General features: G+C 30.1%; 1 protein-coding gene across 5 annotated transcripts in view; it reads right to left on the reverse strand.

The window, feature by feature from the left end:
• The window catches only part of IleRS (Isoleucyl-tRNA synthetase), a 105,597-nt gene that overhangs the window by 9,817 nt on the left and 71,007 nt on the right, over positions 1–24,773 (reverse strand). For all 5 annotated transcript variants that reach the window (XM_085812737.1, XM_085812733.1, XM_085812735.1 and 2 more), the window contains 11 exons: positions 24,329–24,412; positions 22,753–22,897; positions 20,960–21,086; positions 12,167–12,258; positions 11,231–11,308; positions 9,419–9,537; positions 7,554–7,656; positions 7,377–7,460; positions 4,466–4,636; positions 4,129–4,287; positions 1,185–1,280 (listed from right to left, as the gene is read on the reverse strand). In XM_085812737.1, coding sequence (XP_085668863.1) covers positions 1,185–1,280; positions 4,129–4,287; positions 4,466–4,636; positions 7,377–7,460; positions 7,554–7,656; positions 9,419–9,537; positions 11,231–11,308; positions 12,167–12,258; positions 20,960–21,086; positions 22,753–22,897; positions 24,329–24,412 — 1,258 coding nt within the window. The remainder of the gene's footprint in view (positions 1–1,184; positions 1,281–4,128; positions 4,288–4,465; positions 4,637–7,376; positions 7,461–7,553; positions 7,657–9,418; positions 9,538–11,230; positions 11,309–12,166; positions 12,259–20,959; positions 21,087–22,752; positions 22,898–24,328; positions 24,413–24,773) is intronic.

Genomic DNA, 24,773 nt, shown 5'->3' on the forward strand with positions numbered 1-24,773 from the left:
TACCAACTGCTCTTTTTAGTCATTATACGTTAATCATATACTTTTTTCTTAGCTAATATAAGCAACATGTTTAACTAAACATTCTTTTAAACACACTAGGAATTAAAATGAATTATTTTACAGGATGTTTGACTTATAGGAGGATCTCTACTATTTACAGTGGATCTAATGTTGGCAATATGGTTGCAAACATGAAATTATGCTACTAGAGAAAAGTATGCTACACTGTAAATAGCTGTGATGTGCCTCATTCTTGGGAGCCATAACATAGTCACTATAGTAACCAGTGTCATTGTTTCATATTAAGTTTATTAAAAAAAAACTTACTTCACAGCAATTCTTGTTTAAGATATAAGCACATACAAAATTCAGTAACAAAAGTTTTTTGTCAGACCATGTTGGATTATAACCTCATTCGATGTCGCATGCAGCATCCTTAAATTAATCGATACAGAAAATGATGAAAAATTTTTAGATAGGTGTGTTAATGAATATTCTAATACTATGCTTACATTTTAATTCTTTATGTAGTCATGAATAATCCCATCTCATTTCCAATGCATACACAATTGTGAGCTCAGCTCATATTAATGATTTCTCCCAGTTGAGGCACATATAAACTCTACTTACAAAACAAAATTTTCCCAAACTGTGTGTACAGGGTAAAATCCTCAATTTATGGTCCTGGAAATAATCCGGTATTCATAGGAGTAAAAGTTTTAAAAAAATGATTTAATTTTAGTAAATATGAATATGAAGTACAGCATAATTTACTGTAATAAAAAAGAGAATTTTCTTTTTCATCCCAGTATTTCATTAACAAACTGTTGCTTTTAAGTTGTAATTTTAATACATGTTTACTGACAAACTGATTTCAAAAGAAAAACAAATTTTAATAAATGACTATAAAAGCAACTCATCATTTATAATCATTTATAAGGCTTCAGAGATGAGGTCCCTAGCCCTAGTGCTAAAGAAAATATAATTATTTTTCTGTTTTCTTAAATTTTCTACAGGATACACACTGTTTGGTTTTGTAGGAATTATTTAAGCAAATTACATTAAAAGTTTATTATAAAATATGATTTATATATATTAAGATGTGTTCAGTAAATTCAATTAATACACCATACCCACATAATGTTAAAAAGCATTTGATCATGTATCAAATACTAAACAAGTACCTTTTTCCTCAACTTCTGAATGCGATTAATTACTTCCCTTGCAACACCCTCATCTACCATTTCCTGATCAGGAGTAATATCCAGAAGTACAAGGACCTAGAACAATACATGAATATGTTTTTGAAACTTATAAATATGAAAGTTAACACTTATATATCTAGACAAATTTTATCAACAGATGTACACCAACAAACAAAAAAAAAAAAAAAAAAAAGAAAGAAAGAAAGAAAGAAAGAAAAAAGAAGGAAAGAGAAAGAGAGAGCTCTACATCTCCTGTTTTACTTGGCCGACTGACAGAATTCAACTTGAGATGTTTCATATTTCGAAAGCGTGACATATGATATGTATAGAGTTGTTCTAACATGTGAATTCTAACACAAACTCACACTTTTTCTGAAATTGTATGTTAGATTTTCATTGATTCTATGCCTCAAATTATGCCAAAGTGCCAAATTTCGTAAAAATTGCAGCAGTATAATTTTCAAAATTAGCAGCCAAAATTTTAATGCCACGATGTTAATTGAAAATTTCTCACATATTTAATAATACCGACTTTCAAATTAAAGTTACTTAATTTTTTCTTACATTAAGTCAAAAATTAGGTTTAATCCAAATAAAATCATACTTTTTTTATTTATTCCAAAAACTTGTATTTACAAATAATTTTTATAAATTTTTTAAAAACATTTTTGCCATCATCTTAGAGTGGAGGTATTTCTAACCATACCTGCCAAACAAGTTTTTATTACAAATTTCTGAAGATGTGTGAATTTATATGGTGGTGCAGTTTGAAATTTGGCATATTTGTTATAAATGATAATAACTGCAGATGTGGTTTACATACTTTGTTACAATTTTCAATGAGTTATAACAGTTAAGTGTGAAACTTAAATTTCCAAATAGACTTTCACTGAGGATTACTCAAGTGGAATTTATTTACTATCATTTTTATTAATAATACCTAATAAATATCTATTAAGAATATATGAAAAGCTATTTTTAAATTTAAAAATAATAATATAAAAAATAAACTTTTTATTAATATTATTTATACATATATAGTTTCTTTTTTCCCTTTATAAGAGAAAATTTTTACCTTTGCCATTTTATCATCAAAAAAAAAAAAAAAAAAAAATTTTTATTTGCAGATTTCAAAATTATGCATCATATAAGTATTTACTATAAGATGTCAAGTGTACATACAAAATGTGTATAAGTCACAATATGTGAGTATGTCAAGTAACACACTAAAAATATTATAAATAAAACATGCTGTCTTCTACTACAGAAATGTTTAACAAAGGCAAAATTTACTATAATATAAGATTTTTATCTTCTTTTCTGCATGTTAGAAAAGAAATAAATAAAAATTATTCTGAAGATGATTTATGTCCAAAGATATTTCGTGGTATTAACTGCATAGTAAATTCCTTAACGAACTGTTGTTTACATTTGAAAGAGCCACTAATATTACCATCAAAGGCCTTTCTTTTTTTCAAAGCAAAATATATTTTTAAGTACACATAGGATTTAGAAAGAGTACATTTTTAAAAGTCAAATTGTGATTTGTCAAGATCTGATTTCTTATCATTAGTAGCATAATAAATGATGACTATTGTTACATTTATTTTCACATAACCATTACTTCATCTACATTAGAATACATTAAAACTTTTCTTCTAAAATTTAAAAAATTCAAAAAGTTATCCTTTTCTGAGGACATATTCCTAACTTTATATATTAATGAAAGTTTAGCACCTGCATTTCTACTTTTTTCCATCAACTCTACCAAAAAGACAAATTAAGTGAGATTAATTTAGCAATTGACAATCTGAGTTCAGAGATAAAGTACTGATAACTAAACCATTGGTGCTTATTTGCCACATTCCTCCTAACAGGATAACTAAACTGGTTTTCAGCAAGTTTCTGGTTTTCTTAGTTTAGAAATCTGCTTTAGGAATCGCACATAAATTAGGTTTGTTAGCCAAATATGGCAATGCATTTGGAGGCTATCTGCCTTAGAGAAGGAATTCATTCATAGGTAATTTTTCTAAGGAAATTTAGCTTGTATTCATACTGCAGATGGGAAAAATATGGAAAACCGTGCAACCAGTTCATTGGATTGGGCTCCAGAACAACTACCAGCAGTCTTTAACTGCTCAGCCACTAGTGTGATTGCCTAAGTTAGGAACTAGGTTTTGATTTGCATATATCCAAACTATTATTATATTCTCAGGCACAAGCAGAGTTTTGTTAACACTTTAGTTTTTATATTAACAAGTCATAGTGAAGAACGTTTTACATTTGCTATTATTGTATACACTTAATGTTCTAGGAATCTAAGCTAAACACAGTACAATGTGCAAGATTATAGTTCAAAGTAAGAATAATTAAATAATGATATCTTAATTTCACACATTTATTATATTACTTGCTCATTAATGCACAGGGCTTCTGTTCACAATATGTGGAAGTATCAGAAAGTCTTTTCTGAATCAGAACATAAACTAAGTAAATTTTCTCATACAAATTTTAACAATTTTTTAGTTGTTAAAAGTACAATGCTTTTATATTAATATCAAACAAAAATCAACATTTTTGTTAAACACTAATGCAAAAATGTTGCATAACGTTCTTGTTAACGAGGAACTTGAGTTTTCTTAACTTAAGTTCTTATTTTGTTCATATATACTAACAACCTATGTATGTACTTGTCTTCAAACTATTTTAAAATTTAACTTTAGAATTCAAAAAAAATATTTTACATTCTCATAGAAAAATTCAATTTAAGAAATAATTGTGAAAATTTATTTTGACAGTAAAAATTGATACAGGGGAAAAAAAAAAAAAAAAATGGAACTTAAGATTACAAAGATGATAGTTTAGACTTAAATTTCTAAAATTACTATAAGACAAAATGAAAAACAGAATACAATAATTTTACTTCTCCAACAGAATGTGCTTCATATTTTTGAGACAGTTCTTTAGCTCTTTCACCACTGAAGCTGTGCATCAAGCGTATATCACCTTCAACTAAATCATATCCACACACAGATATTGTTCCCTTCTGGATAAATTCGTGAAGCTGAGAATCACTTAGTTCCTTGAAAAACAATTTTTGAATTAGCAGATTATGCCAACTTAATTTAAATCCCACTGTTTCAACATACAGTATTACTTGACAATCAAAATACAATAAAAATTAAACATAACACAGGATATTTTTCAAATTTAACATAAGTTTAAAACAAATAAATAAATTCTTCCATAGCCTGAATTACTTTTACAGCCTGAGCAACAGCTTTGGAAGCAGAACGCAATTTGAGTCCTAGAGTTTTAACATCTGGTTCAGCTCTTAATTTAACACCATATTTCTTCTTATCAGTAGTCACTGTGAGGCAGTTACATTTGCATTCAGTTACTGTTAAGCATTTGCATTTGATGTTAAGCTCCTAATGAAGAAAATAAAATGTATTAGATTTTCTTTATTGGTATGTAAGGAACATTATTTTTTTAAAAAAGTATAATGCCACATTACTTACCCTTATCATATTTCAGTGCAAAAGCAATATCTGTTGATGTCATTGATTTAATAAATTTAAAAACAGATTTCAATTAAACATAAAACACTTTCAAATCCAAGGCTATGAAAATATTCATCAAACTATAATAAAAAAATTATGCACTGTAAACACGAGTTCATATACGACTGCAATCCAAAATAATAAAAAGCTCAAAGTATAAAAATAAAATTGAAATTACAGGATTTGTGATCTAATAACAAATCTTAAAAATAAAATTACCGTATATACTCAAGTATAAGTAAAAAATTTTAAGGGGGAAAAAAATCAAACTTCAAAGTAGGGGCTCAATAATAAAAAAAAATAAAATAAAATAAAAAAGAGAGAGAGAGATCCACTGTGGCGCTGTCGATCGATAACGTGAGAGTGGACTTAATTATTTAATATATCGTTCATATAGAAAAAATACAAAATTGTTTATTTATTCTTCCTATTTTTATTAGTTTTTCTCATTTCATTTCAGCATCTGGCATCACAGATCAATTCAATCTGTACAATATCTGTGAGGCGCTCGTTAGTTTGAATATAACCATATCGAATCAGTAACTCAAACTATACTAAATAAGTCATTAATTACATTTTATTTATCTTGATCAAACGTGTACTCTTTTACTTTTCCTGCTTTTCATAATGTCTGATTTATCCAAATCTACGAAAAACGGCTCTTTTCAGAACCACACGCTCCCTGCAATGAGTTGTGTGATACAAAAGAAAATGTCTTACACTGCGAAATTCAAGCTGAAAGTAGCATCATTTGCAGAAAATACGAACAACTGTGTTGCATCATGTAAGTTCGGCGTGAATGGATGAAAATTTATTTTTAAGAAAACCCCTAAATGCTTATGGATCAGTATCTTTTTCAGAACTGGAAAAGTGCTACGTGACTGAATCCTAGACAACAGACACCAAGGTTATGTCATAACCCGAACTGTGATACATTTGCGAGCCATGGATCCTGCAACATGGATCAGCATCTTTCTGAGAACAGGAAAAAATGCTAAGTGACTGAATTATAGATAACAGATGGCAAGGTATCATAACCTGAGCTGCAATACATTTGCGAGCCATGAAACTTGCAAAAAATGAAATATTTGCTCCTGTAAATAACTTTTCGTTCATCACAACACTGGTGCATAAGATTCATGAATTCTGGAGTAGGTCTATGCCATCATACCAAAATTTCACAGAAATGGACAAGCCATTTTGAACAGAAAATAATAAACTTCCAAAAATGTGATTAAAAAAGAAAAATAACTGATTTTGAAATGTCCCAAATAGGAAACATGGATGAAACCCTTATGACTTTTGATCTCCCTGGAAATTTCACTGTAAGTAAACATTTCATTGCAAGGGTGGAAAAACAGTTCATGTAAAAATGGCTGCTCACGAGAAAACTTGTTTCGCAGGGTAGGGTAGTTCTTACCTGTTTAGCAAATAGTAATACATTGCCTTCCATGATTATTTTCAAATGAAAAACATTGTCAAAAAAGACAGCATATCTGTCAGGTGTTTTTGTTCACACCCAGAAAAATAGTTGGATGAAGGACATACTAACAATTGACTGGTTTCAAAACATATAGAGCAGAAAACCAGGTGCACTTTTAGGAAAACCTTCCCTTTTGATTTGGGATTTGTTCTGACCACGTCATTCAGAAGTGGTAAAAAAGCAAACAGAAAGTTCAAAAAGAGCACATTCTGTGATCCCAGGAGGACTGACATCCATTTTACAACTACTGGATATCAGCAAAAATAAGTATCAGGTAAGAGCAAGTATCAGGTGGAATGCATACAATCCGATTTGCCTAATAAAACCAAAGATGGCATTATTAGAAAGCTGGACATAACTTAATTGCACAGTGCATGAAAGATGCTTGGGACATGATTTCAACTAAAATGATAATTAAATCATTCAAAAAGCGCTGCATTTCCAGTAACTTGGATGGCATAGAAGATGATGTAATCTATCCAAGTAACAATAATGGCACTAGCTGTGATGAATCGAGTGATGAAATATATAACGATTCACCAATGACTGAAAAAGAATTTCAGGATTTATTTGACAATTCTGACACTGAATCAGAATTTGAAGGTTTCAAATAAAATTATTTGAAAATTTTGTATATATTTTGAAGTTTTATCATGTGCTAAAATGGAAGCAAGCAAAAATTCACTAAATCATGAACAAATGCACGCTGTTTTATCAGTGGCAGTGGCGCCGCTCATAAACCAAGTTTGTTTTTCGGAAAAATTTTCTCAAAAGTGTGGGGGTGGGGTGATTATACACAGTATATATGGTACTTATCATATGAATGAAGAAAAACCAAAAGTGGGATAGGTAATTAATTATATTTTGTAGAAAATCGACATGAGATCACTTTACTAAACAATAGTAAGAAATATAACATGATAATCTGCCTAAAAGTCATCTGTAATATTTGCTCAGCTCAACCTGTGCACTGGATGCAGTGACATATTATGATCAATGTGTAATCAAAACAAGAGCAGCCAGATTATATTAAACAATAGTTAAATTCTTCAAAATCTCACACCTCAGTATTTATCTAAATCCAAAAAATTAAGAAAATAACAGCTTTAAAAAAGCATATATAACCTCAATGATAAATTTCTGCAATGATTTAACATCATCAAGATATTCTTGATCTTCATGAATGACCACTAACTCTGGGAGAGGGTACTAAAAAAAAAATAGAAAATTTACCCAGATTAAAATCAGAATTAGAAACACAGAAATAGAAAAGATTAATTTCAGTACAAAAAATAAAATTACTTTCATTGGAAGGGTATTTCTTTCTCGAATGAGACGGCCAATATCTATAACTTCTTGCATCCTTGCTACTTTTCTTTCAACAACTGTATTTATCAGCTGCTGCCTATAAATGTAAAATAAATATATTTTTTTTTAATTTCAAAATTTCAGTTTCTCTCTTAAAAAATAGTTTAATCTCAAAATAAACATTCAAGATTACATAGCATTTCAGAATGAAAACCAAAATTTTAACTCTGCTACATTTCACGAATCTCGTAGGATTCCAGCTGCTCATGAAAAAACACACAGGTGTTTAATGAGAATCAAAGTTTGGATATTATATAGGATTCAAAGTACTCTAGCTGATTCTCTTTTTGCTGAATGCTCATCAAGGCCTTGAAAAGTATTTTTGCACAATATCTTCTTGGTAATGAAAGCTTTCACTAACATGATGAATCCTCACTTACACTATGATTTTAAAAAAATGATTTAATGATTTGTTCTCTAATCCATTTCCTCCTTATTTTGTTCAGATTTCTAATTCATTTAGCAACAGAACTTCTTTAAATGCTATCTTCTGTTTCATAGCCATACACTTTTTAAAATTCATTTTGCTTCCTTTTTTATCAGAAGATTCATACTTGCAATTATCTGCCTAAAAGTATCATTACTTATTATTTGACTAAACCAACTAAATTCTATGTTTATTAGCAACTTCAAGAACCCCCTTTTTTGTTTGTCTGGTTCTTTTAAATAATACAAATTCACAGAAACTCTTTAAAGTAATCCAATTCCACAGATCCTTTTAGATCAGTACAGATACTTTTAGAATACTTTTCTATTCTTTGCAAAAGCTATACTGATCAATAGTATGTCTATCTACTTTATCTTTTATTCTCACTTCCTCTCTTTGAAGTTACAACTGAAGAAATATAACACCATCTTCGGTGCCTTTTTTGTGATTTTCTCTTCTTGTTTCAAAATTGCTAATATTTAAGAGTATATTTTACATCATCTAATCTGTCATAAAAATTCAAACTGTCCATCCAACTGTCTTCAAAATTTTATTCTGCATTCTCTACCCATTTGAAAATTATATTTATAACATCTTCAAAAACTGTTGCACTGCAAAGTCAGGAAAATATTTTGTGCATACTCAAAATTCCTGCATGTAGCTTAAAATTCTAGATTGTGGGGGGTCTCCTTTACCATAAAAGCATAACAATAAAAATATTAAACATTAAATCTCTTTAATCTTAAATGAAAGCAGATGAAAACAATAAATTATACTGAAAAACTCCTGCAAATCAGAAAGCTGCAAAATTACAGCCAATAAATAAATAAATAAATATATATATAAAATTTAAAGAAAAATAAATATTTTTTATTTTCATGTATTTTGGCATTATAATGATTATGGAGGGAAAAAAAACTTAAATATTTATACAAATTTTGCAGGTGCATAAAATAAGTATTATTCCCCATTTGGATTTAAATGCAGTATTTGAATAAAGTAAAGAAAGTCTTTGTATGATTACTTTCTTTGTTCTTTGAAGTTTCAAATACAAAATTAGCTTCTAATTTAACTGGAACAAAACACAATTTTATTACTTAATTCCCTTTGTGTGATTTTTCAAAACACTAGCTTTGTTTCTGTTCCCAATTTCAGGTAATACACAGATAATCCATATCACAAAATATAATACAAAGAGAAAATACAATGAACTATCAATAACAAGCATTTCATCAAGATTTTTAATGCTTAAATTAATGCAACTATGGCTTCAAAATTATAAAAATAATACAGTTAAAAGGAAGTGATAAAATCAAAGTAAAATTATTTAGATTAATGAAATTCAACATATTTATGCCAAGTTTTTACTTACTTCGGCTCAGGAACATATAAATAATGAATACTGTCATGATTACTATTTTCTTCTTGTTTGACTAACACTTTTCTCAGATTCTGATATACCAATTCAGTAAAGAAAGGACTAAAGGGAGCCTAGAAATAAACATTATATATAAAAATTCTGTTGCGATTTCAGTTTAAAATTCTATTTCATGCAAACATAAACTTTCATAATTCCTTTTTATATCATTAACATGAGAGTTTCATCAAAATAAATAAGCTAATGTTGAAAATTTACATCAGAAGGTAATATTCAATACACAGAATTCTATACTAACTTCACATATTCTTTATTCTGGCTAGCCATTAGCTAAAGATACTAAAATACTATTTTAAAAATGTGTACAATGTTAGTACATTACAATTCAATCAACAAACGAAATATATCAAAACTTTTCCTAATCAGCAGATGGGAAGAAATAGAGAAAAGTATGTTAAAACTAACAGACAATTAATAGTTAAAAAATACACAAAATCTTTCTCACTTCATTAACACCAATGAAAAACATGCTTTTTGCCACATAGGAAAATATACAGATGTCTAATTACAGCTTTTGAATAGGATGAAATTAAATAATTCTAAAGTACTATTTCTATGCATTTTAATTCTACTGTCAGAAAAGATAAATGAAGTAATTCAAGCACATGTAAATACAATATCATTGATAAAAAAAATTAATAAAATTCATATGCAATCTCAAAATACATTTACATGAAATATTTCAATATAATCCTTTTTCAGAATTAAGCTTGCTTAAGAGCAAAGATGAAAAAACATTTTAATGATTCAGAAAAATATATGCAAATAGTTAAAATTGTAATAAAAATGACAATAATATCCTTGGCAGCATTTTAAATCATGGAATTTTTCTAAATAAATTTTTCAATTTATATACGAGGGCCATCCAGGAAGTAGATTACGTTTCCGTCTGTGTCCGCTAGGGGCGGGGCTAGCGCGGCCATCTTGGGGTCAGAGCGTTGCGCAGCTCAGTCTGCATCTAGCCGTGCTAGTGAGAGGTTCGTGCTGTGCTCCGTTCAGATACTGTGACGGTTTGAAATGTCTGCGTTAATTGAAAATCCTGCGAGGTGCGCTCAGTAATAAGGTTTCTGACTGCAAAAAACTGTAAACCGATAGAAATCTATCGGCAGCTTCGTGAAGTGTATGGGGACAACATTATCACTGAAGGTGGAGTGCGTCAGTGGGTCATAAGATTTCAAAATGGCCGAACCAATGTTCACGACGAAGATCGAAGTGGGAGACCCAGCATAGTGACCGCCGAACTTCTCGAAAAAGTCGATGCTAAAGTCCGTGAAAATCGAAATTTCACAATAACGGAACTTTCTTTGAGCTTTCCACAAATTTCGCGAAGTTTTTTGCACGAAATCATCAGCGAAAAGCTTGGTTACCACAAGTTTTGTGCAAGATGGAAGGCAAGAAGAGGTAACGAAGTGGTTGAAGGCGCAGGCGGCCGAATTTTTCGACGAAGGAATTTCCAAGCTCGTACATCGCTACGATAAATGCCTTAATTTGTATGGTGACTATGTAGAAAAGTAGTATTTGAGTGTGGCTTTCATCTGTATATAATAAAATTTGTTTCCTATACTTTGTTTATTTTTTTATTCCAAAACGTAATCTACTTTCTGGATAGCCCTCGTATATATATAGAGAGAGAGAGATAAATTTAGAAATGATTTCCATAAGCCATAGAAAATTCACAATAACTTTCCTCTTTCTAACTAGCAACACAGGAATAAAACTTATTCAAATATATTGTGAAAACCTTACCATTACTCTTATCATAGTGTAAAGAACTGAAAATAGAGTTTCCAAGGCATTTTGACAATCAGTTTGTCCTCCTTCACCCTAAAAAATAATAAAGAACATTCATGCAGATTTTTTTTTTAAGATGACATTATAAATCATATGAAATTTTAAAAACAGAAAATATAATGGAGAAGAGCCTAAGCTTCAAAAAATGGCACTTTTTAAAGGATGTATTCCATAATATAAAAAATATATAACACAAAAAAACACAGTAATGCCAGAAAATCTACTGTATTTTAATTAATAATAATATAATAAAAATAATAGACTTCAGATTACTATGGGAGAATTTTTTCATTAACAAGGGAAAAATAATAAATAAACAGGGGCACTAAAATAGATGAATTACTGCCAATTTCGCAACATCTTTAAAAAGTATATTTTAAACTGTAAACACAACAATGCTTCTTAACATATTTAATATTCTTAATATATCTTAATAACATCAATATTTATCAATAAATTATTTGTCATTTGAGCAACAGTTTCATCGTTTTTTATAACAGCCACAGCAGTCATTTATGCTCCAAATCTTTGAACATAAAATAAACAAAAATATAGTTTGAGTAATGACAAGCACCTCTAATAAAAATATGGTGATTACAGGCTTATAAATTTATAAAAGTTTTACATTTAAACATTAAAAATATGAACCCCTGGACTAATATCAACAGCCCTTTTATTTATGAATTTCTAATGTGGCAATGAAAGTTCATATATTATTTTCTCAAATTTTAATTACTAAAAGACAGCAGCTTAAAAATTTAATGGAAATTCTACAAATTTCTAGCCTTCTGAACACAAGTGCTATTTCTTTAAGTCCTGTCATACTAGGACAAAGAACAACTCTAAATAGTCATATTTTATAAGATCAGCAAAATTATGACCTATACTTACCTTTAACCGCTTTCTATTCATTCTCACATACCAATTTGTTAGGTGATCTACAAACTTCACTAGTCTAGGTACAACTGTATACAGCCTATAAGCTAAAGATCCAGTATTATTGAACATCAGGATAAAAACATTTACACATAAATGAAATACTGTATTGCTCAAATATAAGACTTTAAGACTAAAAAACCCCTTTTTGAAAAGCATATCAGACTTATGTGTGTAGCTGCAGAAAAATTATCATTAAAGGCATAAAGTAAAAAATTTAGAACTAATATTTCACAAAGACCAGAAATTGAAACATTTTTAAAATTCCTTTTTGCATTTATATCATTATTTGAAATTTATTAATTATGAATTTCAATTTCTGGTCTTATATTATATAAACATTAGTTCTAAATTTCTTATCTTTTATTATACACATACTGTATATAGGGTGTTATAAATGAATGGTGCATTTTTAAATATTAATAATACACCGAAATATTAATAATACCTCTACCATGGTAAAAACCTACATTGTAAAACATTAGCTGCTGTCCAAGTTTCTCATGAGCTACCTACTGTTTGCTTTTCATGCTTAAATGCCACAACAGCAAAAGTGTCCAAATCTGTGATTTCAGTGCGGCATGAATTTTGCACGTTTTCTGTGCAGTGTCCCGCAAGGAAGTGCACAGCCCATTTATCTTCAAACAAGAAACTGTAATCACTTGTGCTTTCTAGACATCTTGAAAACATAGTTGCTACCCTAGCTTAACACAAGATGACCACATTTTATAACTGGACAGTGCACCCATTTTCACAGGAATGTACTACAGCTTCTTAATCATGTTCTTAACCAATGTTGGATTGGGCATGCTGCAACAGCACAGAACAATCTTCTACCTTGGCCTACCTGTTCGCCGTATTTTATACCATGCGATTTCTTTCTTTCGGGATATGGAATTTTTTTGTTAGATATATATGTAACAATAGCATGAAAAAGACGGAGCACTGTTATGTAATAATAGCATGGAAAAAATGGAACACTGTTTATGCATAATACCCAGATAGGATAAATCGACGATCCATATTGAAGAGGAAGAATTCTGATTATGTAGCATGTTAATATCTTGAGTTCGTAATATTAAGAAACTTCACAATCACGACAGTTTGAATTCCATTTTTATTCCCAGCTGACATTTGTGGCCCAATCACTTGGCAACTAGTCACTCTAGTCAGACTATTGACAGAATATTTACACTTATGATATATGGCAATAGCAAGCACAGCGAAATTATGTCTAAGCAGTGAAGAAGTTTGAGCTAAAGTGCATAGTTATCCGATATGAAAGCACACAAAGAGAAAGGTTTTGGTATGAGTTAAAAGTTTCAGTTTCTAATTATTACATCATCAGCGCTGCACAGGCCATGCAAAATGGAATGATCTAAAATGACACAATCCAGAGACATTATTACGATTTTTAAAACAGAGAGGAAGAATTAAAGGGTTACGATTAGCTTAAATTATAATTTTGATTCACATATTTTTTTTACCTTACACACACACACACACATATATATATATATATATTTAAAACTATTTAGTTACAATAGTTTTCCAAGGAGGATGGATTCAACTGAATCTGATCTACCTCCTCTTGATAATGTTGGATCAGAATTTGATTGTATTCCTTTTATTTATATTTTTATGTATTTTTGTTGTTTTAAATTATGTTTCTGGTTTTAAAACACTGAGTTGATGGGTTATTTTACATTTTTTATTGGAAGATGCTGGTTTTGAATTCCATTTCTTTCATGTATTTGCAGTTATGGATCCAAATTTCTTACTATTTTATCTATAATTGATTCATTTTTCAGCAGTATATTGTACGGAAATAATTTTGGGATATTTTCATTAAAAAATTTTTTATGTTACTGTATCTATCTATCTTTCTATATATATGTATAATAGGCAAAAAGGAAGAAATTTGGTACCAAATCCACAAAGACATAAAAGATTATCTCTGTTTCTCATAAAATGGAAAGATAATTTCTTGCTTTTCAATAACTTTACTAAGAATGTAAATATTATTTACCTACAAATAAATTCATCTCACTTATGTAACCTCTATTTGTTTCCTAAAGAATACAAATTTCTTAAAAACCTTTCAGATATTGATTTCAAAAAATGTTGACACATTTTTAGATGTATTGATGATATCATTATGTTCAACAATAATAATCCTATTGGGAATAGCAACATCTATTCCAACTGTCTAAAACTTAACAGGACTAATAAAAATCAATTAATTATTGATTATCTGGATCTTAGCTTAGAAATAAATTTGATAAAAAAAAAAGAGAATTCAGTTTTTCTACAATTAAACTTCTTAATTGGAACATCAATATCTCTAAAAAAATTATAACTAATACAATCTTTAATTAAATTACCAGAATCAAAAAAGTTTGCACAGTAATTGAGTAACAAAAACAAGAAATATATTTGCTTACTAAAATTTTACATGAAGACAAATCATGTGCATACTGAATAAATTTTCCGAGGAACTTTTTACTCTTAATCCTTAAGTTCAAGCATATTTAAACAAAAGTCTCACCCACTATTAAATTTATTATTTTTAATAAGAAGCCAATTTTGTTCAACATGAAAAATACACAAATCAAGAAATTCAGGATATACATTAAAACATATACACTTATCTGCCAGTTGCATCTTTATTTAAACACTGTCCTACTTTATCAAAATATTTATTGTCATTGTTAGCACTTACAGGAAACGATATATTACTTTGGACTGAAATAAGAGTGTTTAGTTGAATGAATAAAACAGATGACAAAAACAGATTTTCCATGTCTACAACAGAAATGGAGTAGAAATCTATCCATAATTACAGTATCAACTATACATTGATAAACAGCGATGAAAATGCCAATTTATAGTCGGTCAACACTGATGATAGAAAGCAAACTAATAGTTAACTACCTACTATTAAATATAAAGTTAAATACAGTTTAGCACATATTTATTAGAACACTGGGTAGTGTTCTGTTATTGGGACTGGATTCAGAAACATATGGACATGTGTTTGTATGTTATGTGCATATATGTATACACACACATACAATCGTACTTACATACATACATGCATGCATGCATGCATGCATGAACACATACATTACATTTCTGAACCTGTCCTGATAACAGAACAGTACCGAACACTGAGTACATGCAAAGAAATGATTAGTGAATTGATTATTGCAAAGGATGAACATATCAAGTCTATAGGATGAAAAGGGAAAAAATAAGAAAATCCTTTATTAAAAATTGAGACTCTTACACTTTTACAGTTATTACTACTTGAAAAAGCTATATTTCTTACTACCACAGCTTTACATAGCATCTTATATTCACTTACAAAGATAAAATATATGGACATCTTAATTTTTTAATAAACATTATAATTTTCAATATTAACCCTTTGTTGCATCATGTCCACTCTAGTAGACAAAAGTTTAAGTTTGTTTATTCTTCTGTAAATGCCTTAACAGATTTCATTCCTGTGTTTAATCATCCTGTATTATCAGAACTTTCAACTGTCGATCATAGATGGCTGTATAGCATCACTAAGTAAAGCTATTTGAAAAAATGATTGCTACTTCTATTTCCATGTTAGTACAATTTCTCATGCCAATGCCAATGATTTAAAAATTTCGGAGTGCCTATGGTTCAAAACCATGTACCTCCACATCAGAATTACTAAAAGTGAACAGAAATAGGAAAAATTTGCATAAGTAATTTACTTGATGCTCAATAGAGGGAGCCACAGGCTCTAGAAAGATTAGGGATAGAATGAGAAATTTAAAACTTAAACATCATTAATTTTTATAAGTTTTTAGGTTTTTATAATTTTTTTGTACTTTTATATTTTATACTTTTTTTGGTTTTTATAAATTTTTATACACGATACAAAACACTAAAGCAAAAAGCAGATAGGAAAGAGTTTAAGATTAATAGGCTCATTGGCATGTGGCGCGTGTTGGTAGTGCAAATAAAAAATGAGAATGCGGTGAAAATATTCATAGGCAGATTAAAATCTGCGGGAGATGTGATTCTAAGCGAACAGATTGATAACTTTGCTTGAAGATCTTTCTAGATGATGGATGGTGAAGAATAAGCAATTATATGGCAGCTCAGCGAGGAGACGTCCTTCCTTCATGGCGCAGGAGCTGGTAATGATGTTGAGAGGGTGCGTCTTGCCCTTTCGGATGCCGGGTAGATGCCGAACTCTCGGCCAATCATGGCTCTCGGTCTCTTCTGTGAGCTGCGAATAGAAGGGTCGTAGGCAGGCATCTGTTGAAGTGCTTGGTTATCAATCTGTTCAATTTTGAGGAATAAATTTTGACTAAGTTTTTTGATAAGATAATCCACAGGTTTAATGTTAAGGTCCGAATGAATCACATCTGTACGGACGTACCAAGCTGCATTAAGGGCCATACGTAGGGTCTTACTTTGAAAAGATTGAAGTTTCTTCACATGAGTTTTAGCAGCAGTACCCCAGATTGTACATGCATACATGAAGACAGGTCTTATAATTGATGTATAGAGAAGAATTTTGTTTTTAATTGACAGATGGCTCTTGCGAGCTAATAAAGGGTAAAGTTGCACCTTTTGCTTTATTGAGAGTATTTTCAATGCGAAGGTGCCAGCGTTAATTTTGAATCAAGTACAACTCCTAGGTACTTGTAAGAATTTGACCAGAGAACATAGTCATCGAAAAACTTTAAATTAATGGAAGGGTACGGGAGGGGGCTATGTTTGAAGATCATAGCAGCACATTTTGCAACATTAATTTTAATTTTCCAAGTGATGAGCCAGTGCTCAAGGCTGGAGAGATATCTCTGAATGATGTGAACCAAGTTTTCAAGGTGTCTGCTTTGAGCTAGGATGGCCGTATCATCTGCATAAAGTGCAAGAGTGATACTATGTGATTTTGGTATGTCATTGATGAAAATGTTGAACAAAGTTGGGCCCAAAAGTGACCCTTGCGGGACGCCGCCGAGTATAGGACGAGGCGCCGAAACGAAGGAATTAATTCGTACAGAAAAAGATCTATAACTGAGGTACGAGTTAATTATGTGAATTAAATGGCCGAAATGTCAAGTCATATGAGCTTGATAATAATTCCTATGTGCCAAATCCTATCAAATGCTTTGGCTATGTCAAGAAATAAAGCGCCAGTAAGCATTTTGTTACGAAACCCTTCATGAATGAACTCCACTGTCCTCAGCAGCTGGTGCGTAGTGCAGTGTTTTACTTGAAATCCAAACTGTTCATCAATTAGAACGTTGTGATTTTGGAGAAAATCATTCAGGCGTTTAAGTAACACAAATTCGTAGATCTTTGATAACGATGATAGGAGGCTGATAGGTCTATAATTTTGAGGATTTGAAAGGCTTTGGCCTGGTTTTGGAATAGGCACAATGAGTGCTTGTTTCCAGCTTTGAGGAAAATAGCAATGCTGTATCATATAATTTATAAGCATTACTAGGAAAAATAGATAACTGGTGGGTAAATTTTTAATCATACGATTAGAAATAGAGTCCATACCAGGTGCTTTTTGGGGTTTGAGCTTGGTAATGTATTCACTTACCTCGCTCGTGGATGTGTATTGCACGTCTCTCGCAAATGGAGAGAATAAGAAGTGTTCAACATCTTGTGGGAAAGAATTTGCATTGTTCGCAAAAATTCCTTCATTATGTGGTGTAAATTGTGTTTGAAGAGAATCCGCGGTTAGTTCGGATTTCTCAGCGTCTGTGTGAGCCACCACTGCATCCGTTGCTAAGGACGGAATGTGAGATTTGTGTTTGCGTAGGCGGGCAGATGCACGCCAAAGACTGTTATCATTGGTCGTTAAGGACTGAATGTAATTTGTGTATTGTGATTGGTAGAATTGGTCACATGATGCCTTGATCTCATTTTGGAGAGTACGGAATTGAATTTTTAATCCAGGATTTCTATTTCTTTGCCAAAGTGTCCGTACTTTATTCTTTTCTTTAATTTTGAGTTTAATCTCTTGAGGTAATTTACGAAAATTGGGTCTGAGGGTGGATTTTGATACTTCCTTATAAGTATCTGTTAAGATGTTCGTTAACTGATCAACTGCTGTGTCTATATCACAATTTCTCATGGTAAACATTACATAATATTGCTTACATTTTCTTATACTGCCATGTTTTATTCATAATTAATAATTTTAGACATTTTATTTTAAATGTCAGTTTGAGAAAATTGTGCAGTGGATAGATAAAGATCTACCGAAAAGAGTGAATTGAATACCAAATGTACTGCTTATCGAGCTAAAACACCACTGGAAATGTTTATGTTTGGCAAGGAATTTCTAGAACATTTGACATTTGAATCCAATAGGTACAGGTTGCAAAATTGTAGCAAAATGAATTCAATCACAATCGACAAAATGAAGGTATTTTGGGGAATCTGTATGTACATGTCAGTTGTAGATTTACCATTTAGAATATGGTAATGATCACTGCAAAAAGGCAGGAAATGATTTCAAATGCAATGACCGTAAATCGTTGGGAAGAGGTTTGTATGCATGTAACGCATATGCATGCTGCCCACTGTATTGAACAAACTGTAGCAATTATTTAAAACGAAATTTGAATACAATTAATTTTCTTTCATTATTATTACTAAGGTTATTTTAAGTAGAAAAAATGCAAACATTTTCATTTAACTTCTCTAAATTATTTGTATGCAACAAAAGGTTAAAAAAAGGGGGGGAGTTCTGTGAAACATAATCCTTTATGCCTGCTATAAATTGTTACTTATCATAAAATTTATAATTTTTTTATTTAATTGCATTCTTGATTTAAATGCAGTCAGAGATAATAATGCAAAATATAGTAAAAAAAATACAATTTTCTTCCAATAGCTATAGTGGAGATTAAATTAAATAAATCTATCAATAATTCTTATATTTGCATAAAAATAATCATTTTAAAAATCATATAAACAATAAATTCTGAAAAGCCAATATCATATTCATATTGCTCAACACTGAAATTGCAACATCAAAACTGAAAAGCTTCAAACATTTGAAATTCACAGGATCAACAAACATGATAGTAATATGCAAATGATCAGAAATTAGAAACAAAATATACAAATAAGCTTGCTTTATTCAGTATGGAATATGACTGTTATGAGTGGAAATACATGCACTTTTCATGATGCTATCAATGCATTCATTCAATTCTGCTGCCAGTGTGTTCCTGAATCATCATCTGAAGAATGTTCTGTGATGTTACAAGCATTTAAGTGCATGAAGCTGCAACTGGCTCTTCCTTTTGAAGTAAATAAGCAATGATGTGTTCAACAGGAGACAATATTGGAAGTGCTGCAGGTTGCAGCATGTCATGCACGTTATTCATAGTAGCAATAGCTAACATGCAGCCTACCTTTATCATGCTGGAAAAATGCTCCTTCGAGCCTGAACCACTGGCTACACAACCAATGAACACAATATTCAGCTCTCAGTATACAAGCAAGAAAGACAAGAGATGTCCATTTACTATACATTATGTTGCTCTAACAGGATTATTCCATAAACAGGGTTGGTATTATATTCTCTCAAGAAAGCTTGCTGATGTCATTGGTCTTCTGGTTTCCAAACAAATCTCTGATCATCACTGCTTCTACCAAAATTCATTCGTCTTATTCTAGTCTCTATTTCTCCTTGAACATATACCATGACAGCCTTGATAGTGATGACTTGAGGTCAATGAAACACCTGTCATTGGCCATCTATTTCACAGACGATATTATGCTAGGGCCTCCTGATGGTTTATGCAGACACTACTTGGCCTCTTGAGCTTAATATCTGATAGCCAGATATTAAGTTCACTTATGATAGAGGAAGATCACCATAAACCAATTTTCTTATCTAACATGCCCAAGGAGAAATTTTGCTCTGGCCATCACCGGCTTTTACCTGAGAAAATCACTTTTTTGCAACTACTAGATAAACAATACAGAACATTACTGACATGTAAGCCTAAATCACAGCAATTTGCTGCAGTGAAAAACAATATCAGAGTTAAAGGATTCTGTCCCTCAATATTTAAGATAGATGATGGGAAGCACATTAACAAACATAAAGCATTTAACTATCTAACTATGATACTTACTACAAGTTCTGAAGCCTTTACTGCATTTGATTAAGTTTTTTGTACAAATAAACTGCTCTCACGTGTTGCTAATCATAGTTATATGTTTAAAAATCTGGTCATTTACATGTTTTTAGCTGCACGTATAATTTTACACTCCTGTGTAACCGTATGGCTTTTCCTTCTTGATGCACGATTTCAATACTGAACAGCATATTTATTGCAGATATTATATATAATATAAATGTAATTTACTCAAACTAAGAGGTAAGCAATTTCAGGGTAAAGTTGATATGGCAATCCAACTAATCAAAATTAAAACTTTAACCTATAACAGAAATAAATTATTAATTACTCAGCAAAACATTTTTAGTTCCATTCTTTCTTGCTATTAAAAAATTAGATAATAATTTACTAATTAAAAAGCATGCACAGAAATTTTTAATATAGTACAATAGTTACATTATAGTATTTCAAGAGCAGTTTGTGTTGTAAATAAACCTTCCTGAATAACACAATTTAAAAGCTGGAGATTTCAGAATTATAAACTCTTTAGTCTTAAAAGACATTCAAAATTCTTTACATAAAAGCTCAAATATGAATAACTCACCTTTCATTTCCTTTGTAACAAATGCTACAAGACTCTGTGTGAAGGACAGTATCCAACAGTCCATAATGTTCTCAGATTTCAATTTTTCATGCACTTGTTCAGAATAGGAAAATTTAGTATCATAAGCCTAAATAACATAAGATTTAAAATGTTGATTTAATAATAAAATAAATGCATCAGCTATTTTTTAAAAAATGATGCTATTATACAGCACATTTAATTAAAAAACTAAAAGCAACAGAATTAACCCTATCAAGATAATAGAACACCTACACAATGATTCATAAACAAATATTTTTTTTTTTTTAATATTTTACATTATTCTAGGAGTATTTTCTCATACTGTGTCTGAATAGTATGCACATTAGCATAGTAATACTATAAATATACACAATGTCATACCAAAAATAATGTAAAAATCAGTTTAACTTTTTTTATTAACCGACATATGCCATCTATACTTCACATATTATTAGAAATGACTCTTCCTCTACACAAGCATATAGTAACAATTTCCTTCATTGTAAGCAAAAAAAATACAAACATATCATCATTCAATTCCTGGTAGAAGGAAAAAAAATCTACTCAACATCCACAAAAGGATGGTAGATGATACCAATGACAACCAATGTGCACAAACTTCTAAAAGAAGTTTAAAAAAGAAAAGTGGAAACCAGCACTGAAACCATGTTGTTGGAGACTATTAAATGCAACTAGAGGTACCAAACTTCAATGGATGACTGATTGTCATGATCTTAGAGATGTCTAAGGAATCACTCTTCATTATAAGGTCTAGAATGTCAGCCAGCTAACAGCATAAAAATTCATGGTGATTGTTTTTTGGGATGACAAGGGATCATTCTACTGACATTTTGAAATATAATTGCACTGTGACCAGCAAGTAGTGTGTTCAAAAAGTCAAAAACTCATTAATAAGAAGAAAGTAAACACGAACCCTGAATGTGATCCATATTCACTATTACTGAAAGTCCTCACATGTTTGATAGTGACTGATAAAATCTGCAGATCGGGCTGTTCAGCGGTCTCATCCCTATCGCAGTGCAACCAGATCTTACACCTTGAAATACTACTTTTTTTTTAATCCATTAAAGTACAGCCTCTGGGGACAATGATTTGCTGATATAAATGAAAGGAAAATGGCAGTTAAAAAAAAGTACAAAAATTAACATTTGAATTTTTTCAAAGAGGATTCATGTAAGTTAGATTCAACAACAGAGCAAACCTGTTGGTTTATAAGAGGAAATTTTGTAAAATGTTACTTCAATATACAAGCAGTTACTGCAACAATATGTTAAGACAGTCTGGTATTAATCAATAAAAGTGAGGCTAACTTCTGCATTATTTTTCAGTATGATCTTTGCATTAGATAATTATTAATATTACAAGCATTACATTAATCTTCTTCAGCAGCTTCATAGACTTTTAGAGAATTTTAAAAGGAAGAAAATTTTAATTCAATTGCTAACCACAAAAACAAAAACAAAAAAAACAAAAAAAAAAATTTAATTAACTGAAAAAACTCAATAGGTTCCATGCTTAAAATTTAAAAAGCCCAGTATTAAATGTTCTGCAAGGATATATATTCATAATTAATAATTAGCAAGACAAACTTTAGAAGAAACATTGTTCATATTTCTAGGCAAAATGAAAATAGCAAAATATATTTACAGGTATATATGTGTGTTTATTTCAATTACTTTTGATATTAATTTCTATTTAAACTATAATGAGTAGATTTTTCCATTAAAATACAATTCTTTTAATGTACTTACTTTTTCATACATATGAATATTTTGTACCAAAAATCGATAGGAATTATACCAGGGAAGGAAAACATCTTTGAGAACATCTCTAACACCTTCTTCTTTAAATCGCAAACACTCTGCTCTTACGACAGGGGAATTTATTAAATACAACCTATAAAATGAACAAATGATTCAAATAAGTATTTGGACAAAAACATTTTGAACAGAATGCTATTAAATACTATTGCTTACAAGTAAAATGGACTCTGCCCCCCTAAAGCTTTTCTTCAAATCAAACTATAGATCAATATGGTATATTGATTATAAAGAAACACTATTTCCTTTCATTATTGATTAATGAAATTTTCAAAAATATCCTTAAAGATAGATAATTTTTGTTAGTGCTATTTTTCAAATAATTTATAACCAAATGAATAGCACATGTAAATAACAATCATTTAGAAGACAGTACTTCATTAGGATAACAAAATTGATCAATTCCTTTATTTCATGTCATAAACAACACTAAAAATCGCATTAAAAATAAGTTTTAAATGTATATAAAATGCTTAATCAGATGAAAAACTCTAAAGCTCTTATTCAATAAATATTCTTTATAAAAAATAAAGTAACTGTAATATCAGAACTTTATAAAAGTTCAGATATTACAGTTACTTTAAAGGAATACAAATGATTACACAACCTTTCAAATCTAAACAGAGGTGGAAAAACTTTTTTTTTTTAGAATTTTCTGTTTTTTTAACTATGTTTTTAGAATTTCATATTACCACAGGAAATTATAAGAAATAAAAATCAGTAACTCTCAGTCTGAAACATACTTTACATGCAAGATTCCCACCTAATTTTTTTCATGTGTCAGTATTCAGTAAGTGAACCAATTTCAGCCATTCAAATTGAATATTACAGTTACTTTAAAGAAATGGATATTTTAGATCACGAGGCTCAATTCATCAACTATGAACTATCCATTGCCACAGTATTACATATTTATATAGGGAGAGAAGTAACTCATGAAAAGGTTGAGAAGCTTTGCTCTAGATCATTATATGAAACATAAAAAATGCTTAAATTTAAAACAATTAAACAATATAATAATTATTTAATATAATCAGCATTTTGAAAGGAAACTGTGATGCAACTTTATTAAGTTTCCCCTGCAGCTACAACCACTTCCGCAATATTCAAAATGCATCTAGTCCACGTCAGTATTAGCCAAGTAAGTTTCTCACACTTTACTAACAGTTTCTTAGCAGCAAGATTAATCTAAAGCTCAGTTTTTCAGTTCAGGGGACAGTGTTTACTAGGCAGACTAACTGTCATCAGAAATGATAATACATTTAGTAAGTTCGTCATAATTTCCCTATGAAAAATATAATTTTTACATTTATTATAAGGGCCTAAGTCAAAGAAATATTATCAAAGGCAAATAAATGACAGTCATAAACAAACACAGAATAGTAATTAAAATTTTAGCCATGGATTTTATTGAATTTTATTTGATCTCGATTTTCAAATTTAAAATATACAGGTTACATGTTATCTCAAACAATGGTATATAGAATTCTGAACAGAAGAAACTTACCTAAGAGAATCAGCACCATACTTATTAACAACATCCATTGGATCAGGGTAATTTTTCTTTCTTTTACTCATCTTCTGGCCATCACTTAAAAAAGAAAAAGGAAAAAGTTAACTTCATTTGTTAATAAATTACACATTTTGAAAATACAATACTCAGAGATCATTTGTAGTATGCCTTGTAAAATATATTGTAAAATATATAGTATTCTTTTATTAAATTATGCTACTGATCCACATTGATTTTTTTAGTAAAATTCTAAATCAATAAAATTTAATCCTAAATTTTTTTAACATCCTTTTTATCTAAAAATAATTACTTTTTTTCTTCCTTTCTTCAGTAATTATTTACATTACTTTGATTCGCGTATTTACTCTGCAAACTGCATTTGATGCAAATTGAATTAAACAAGGTATCAAACCACTATTTGTTTGATTAAGTTTAACTA

This window comes from Stegodyphus dumicola, chromosome 3 (assembly GCF_044657685.1).
Source record: "Stegodyphus dumicola isolate Sdum_Otavi_A_Nest chromosome 3, ASM4465768v1".
NCBI classification, from domain to species: domain Eukaryota; kingdom Metazoa; phylum Arthropoda; class Arachnida; order Araneae; family Eresidae; genus Stegodyphus; species Stegodyphus dumicola.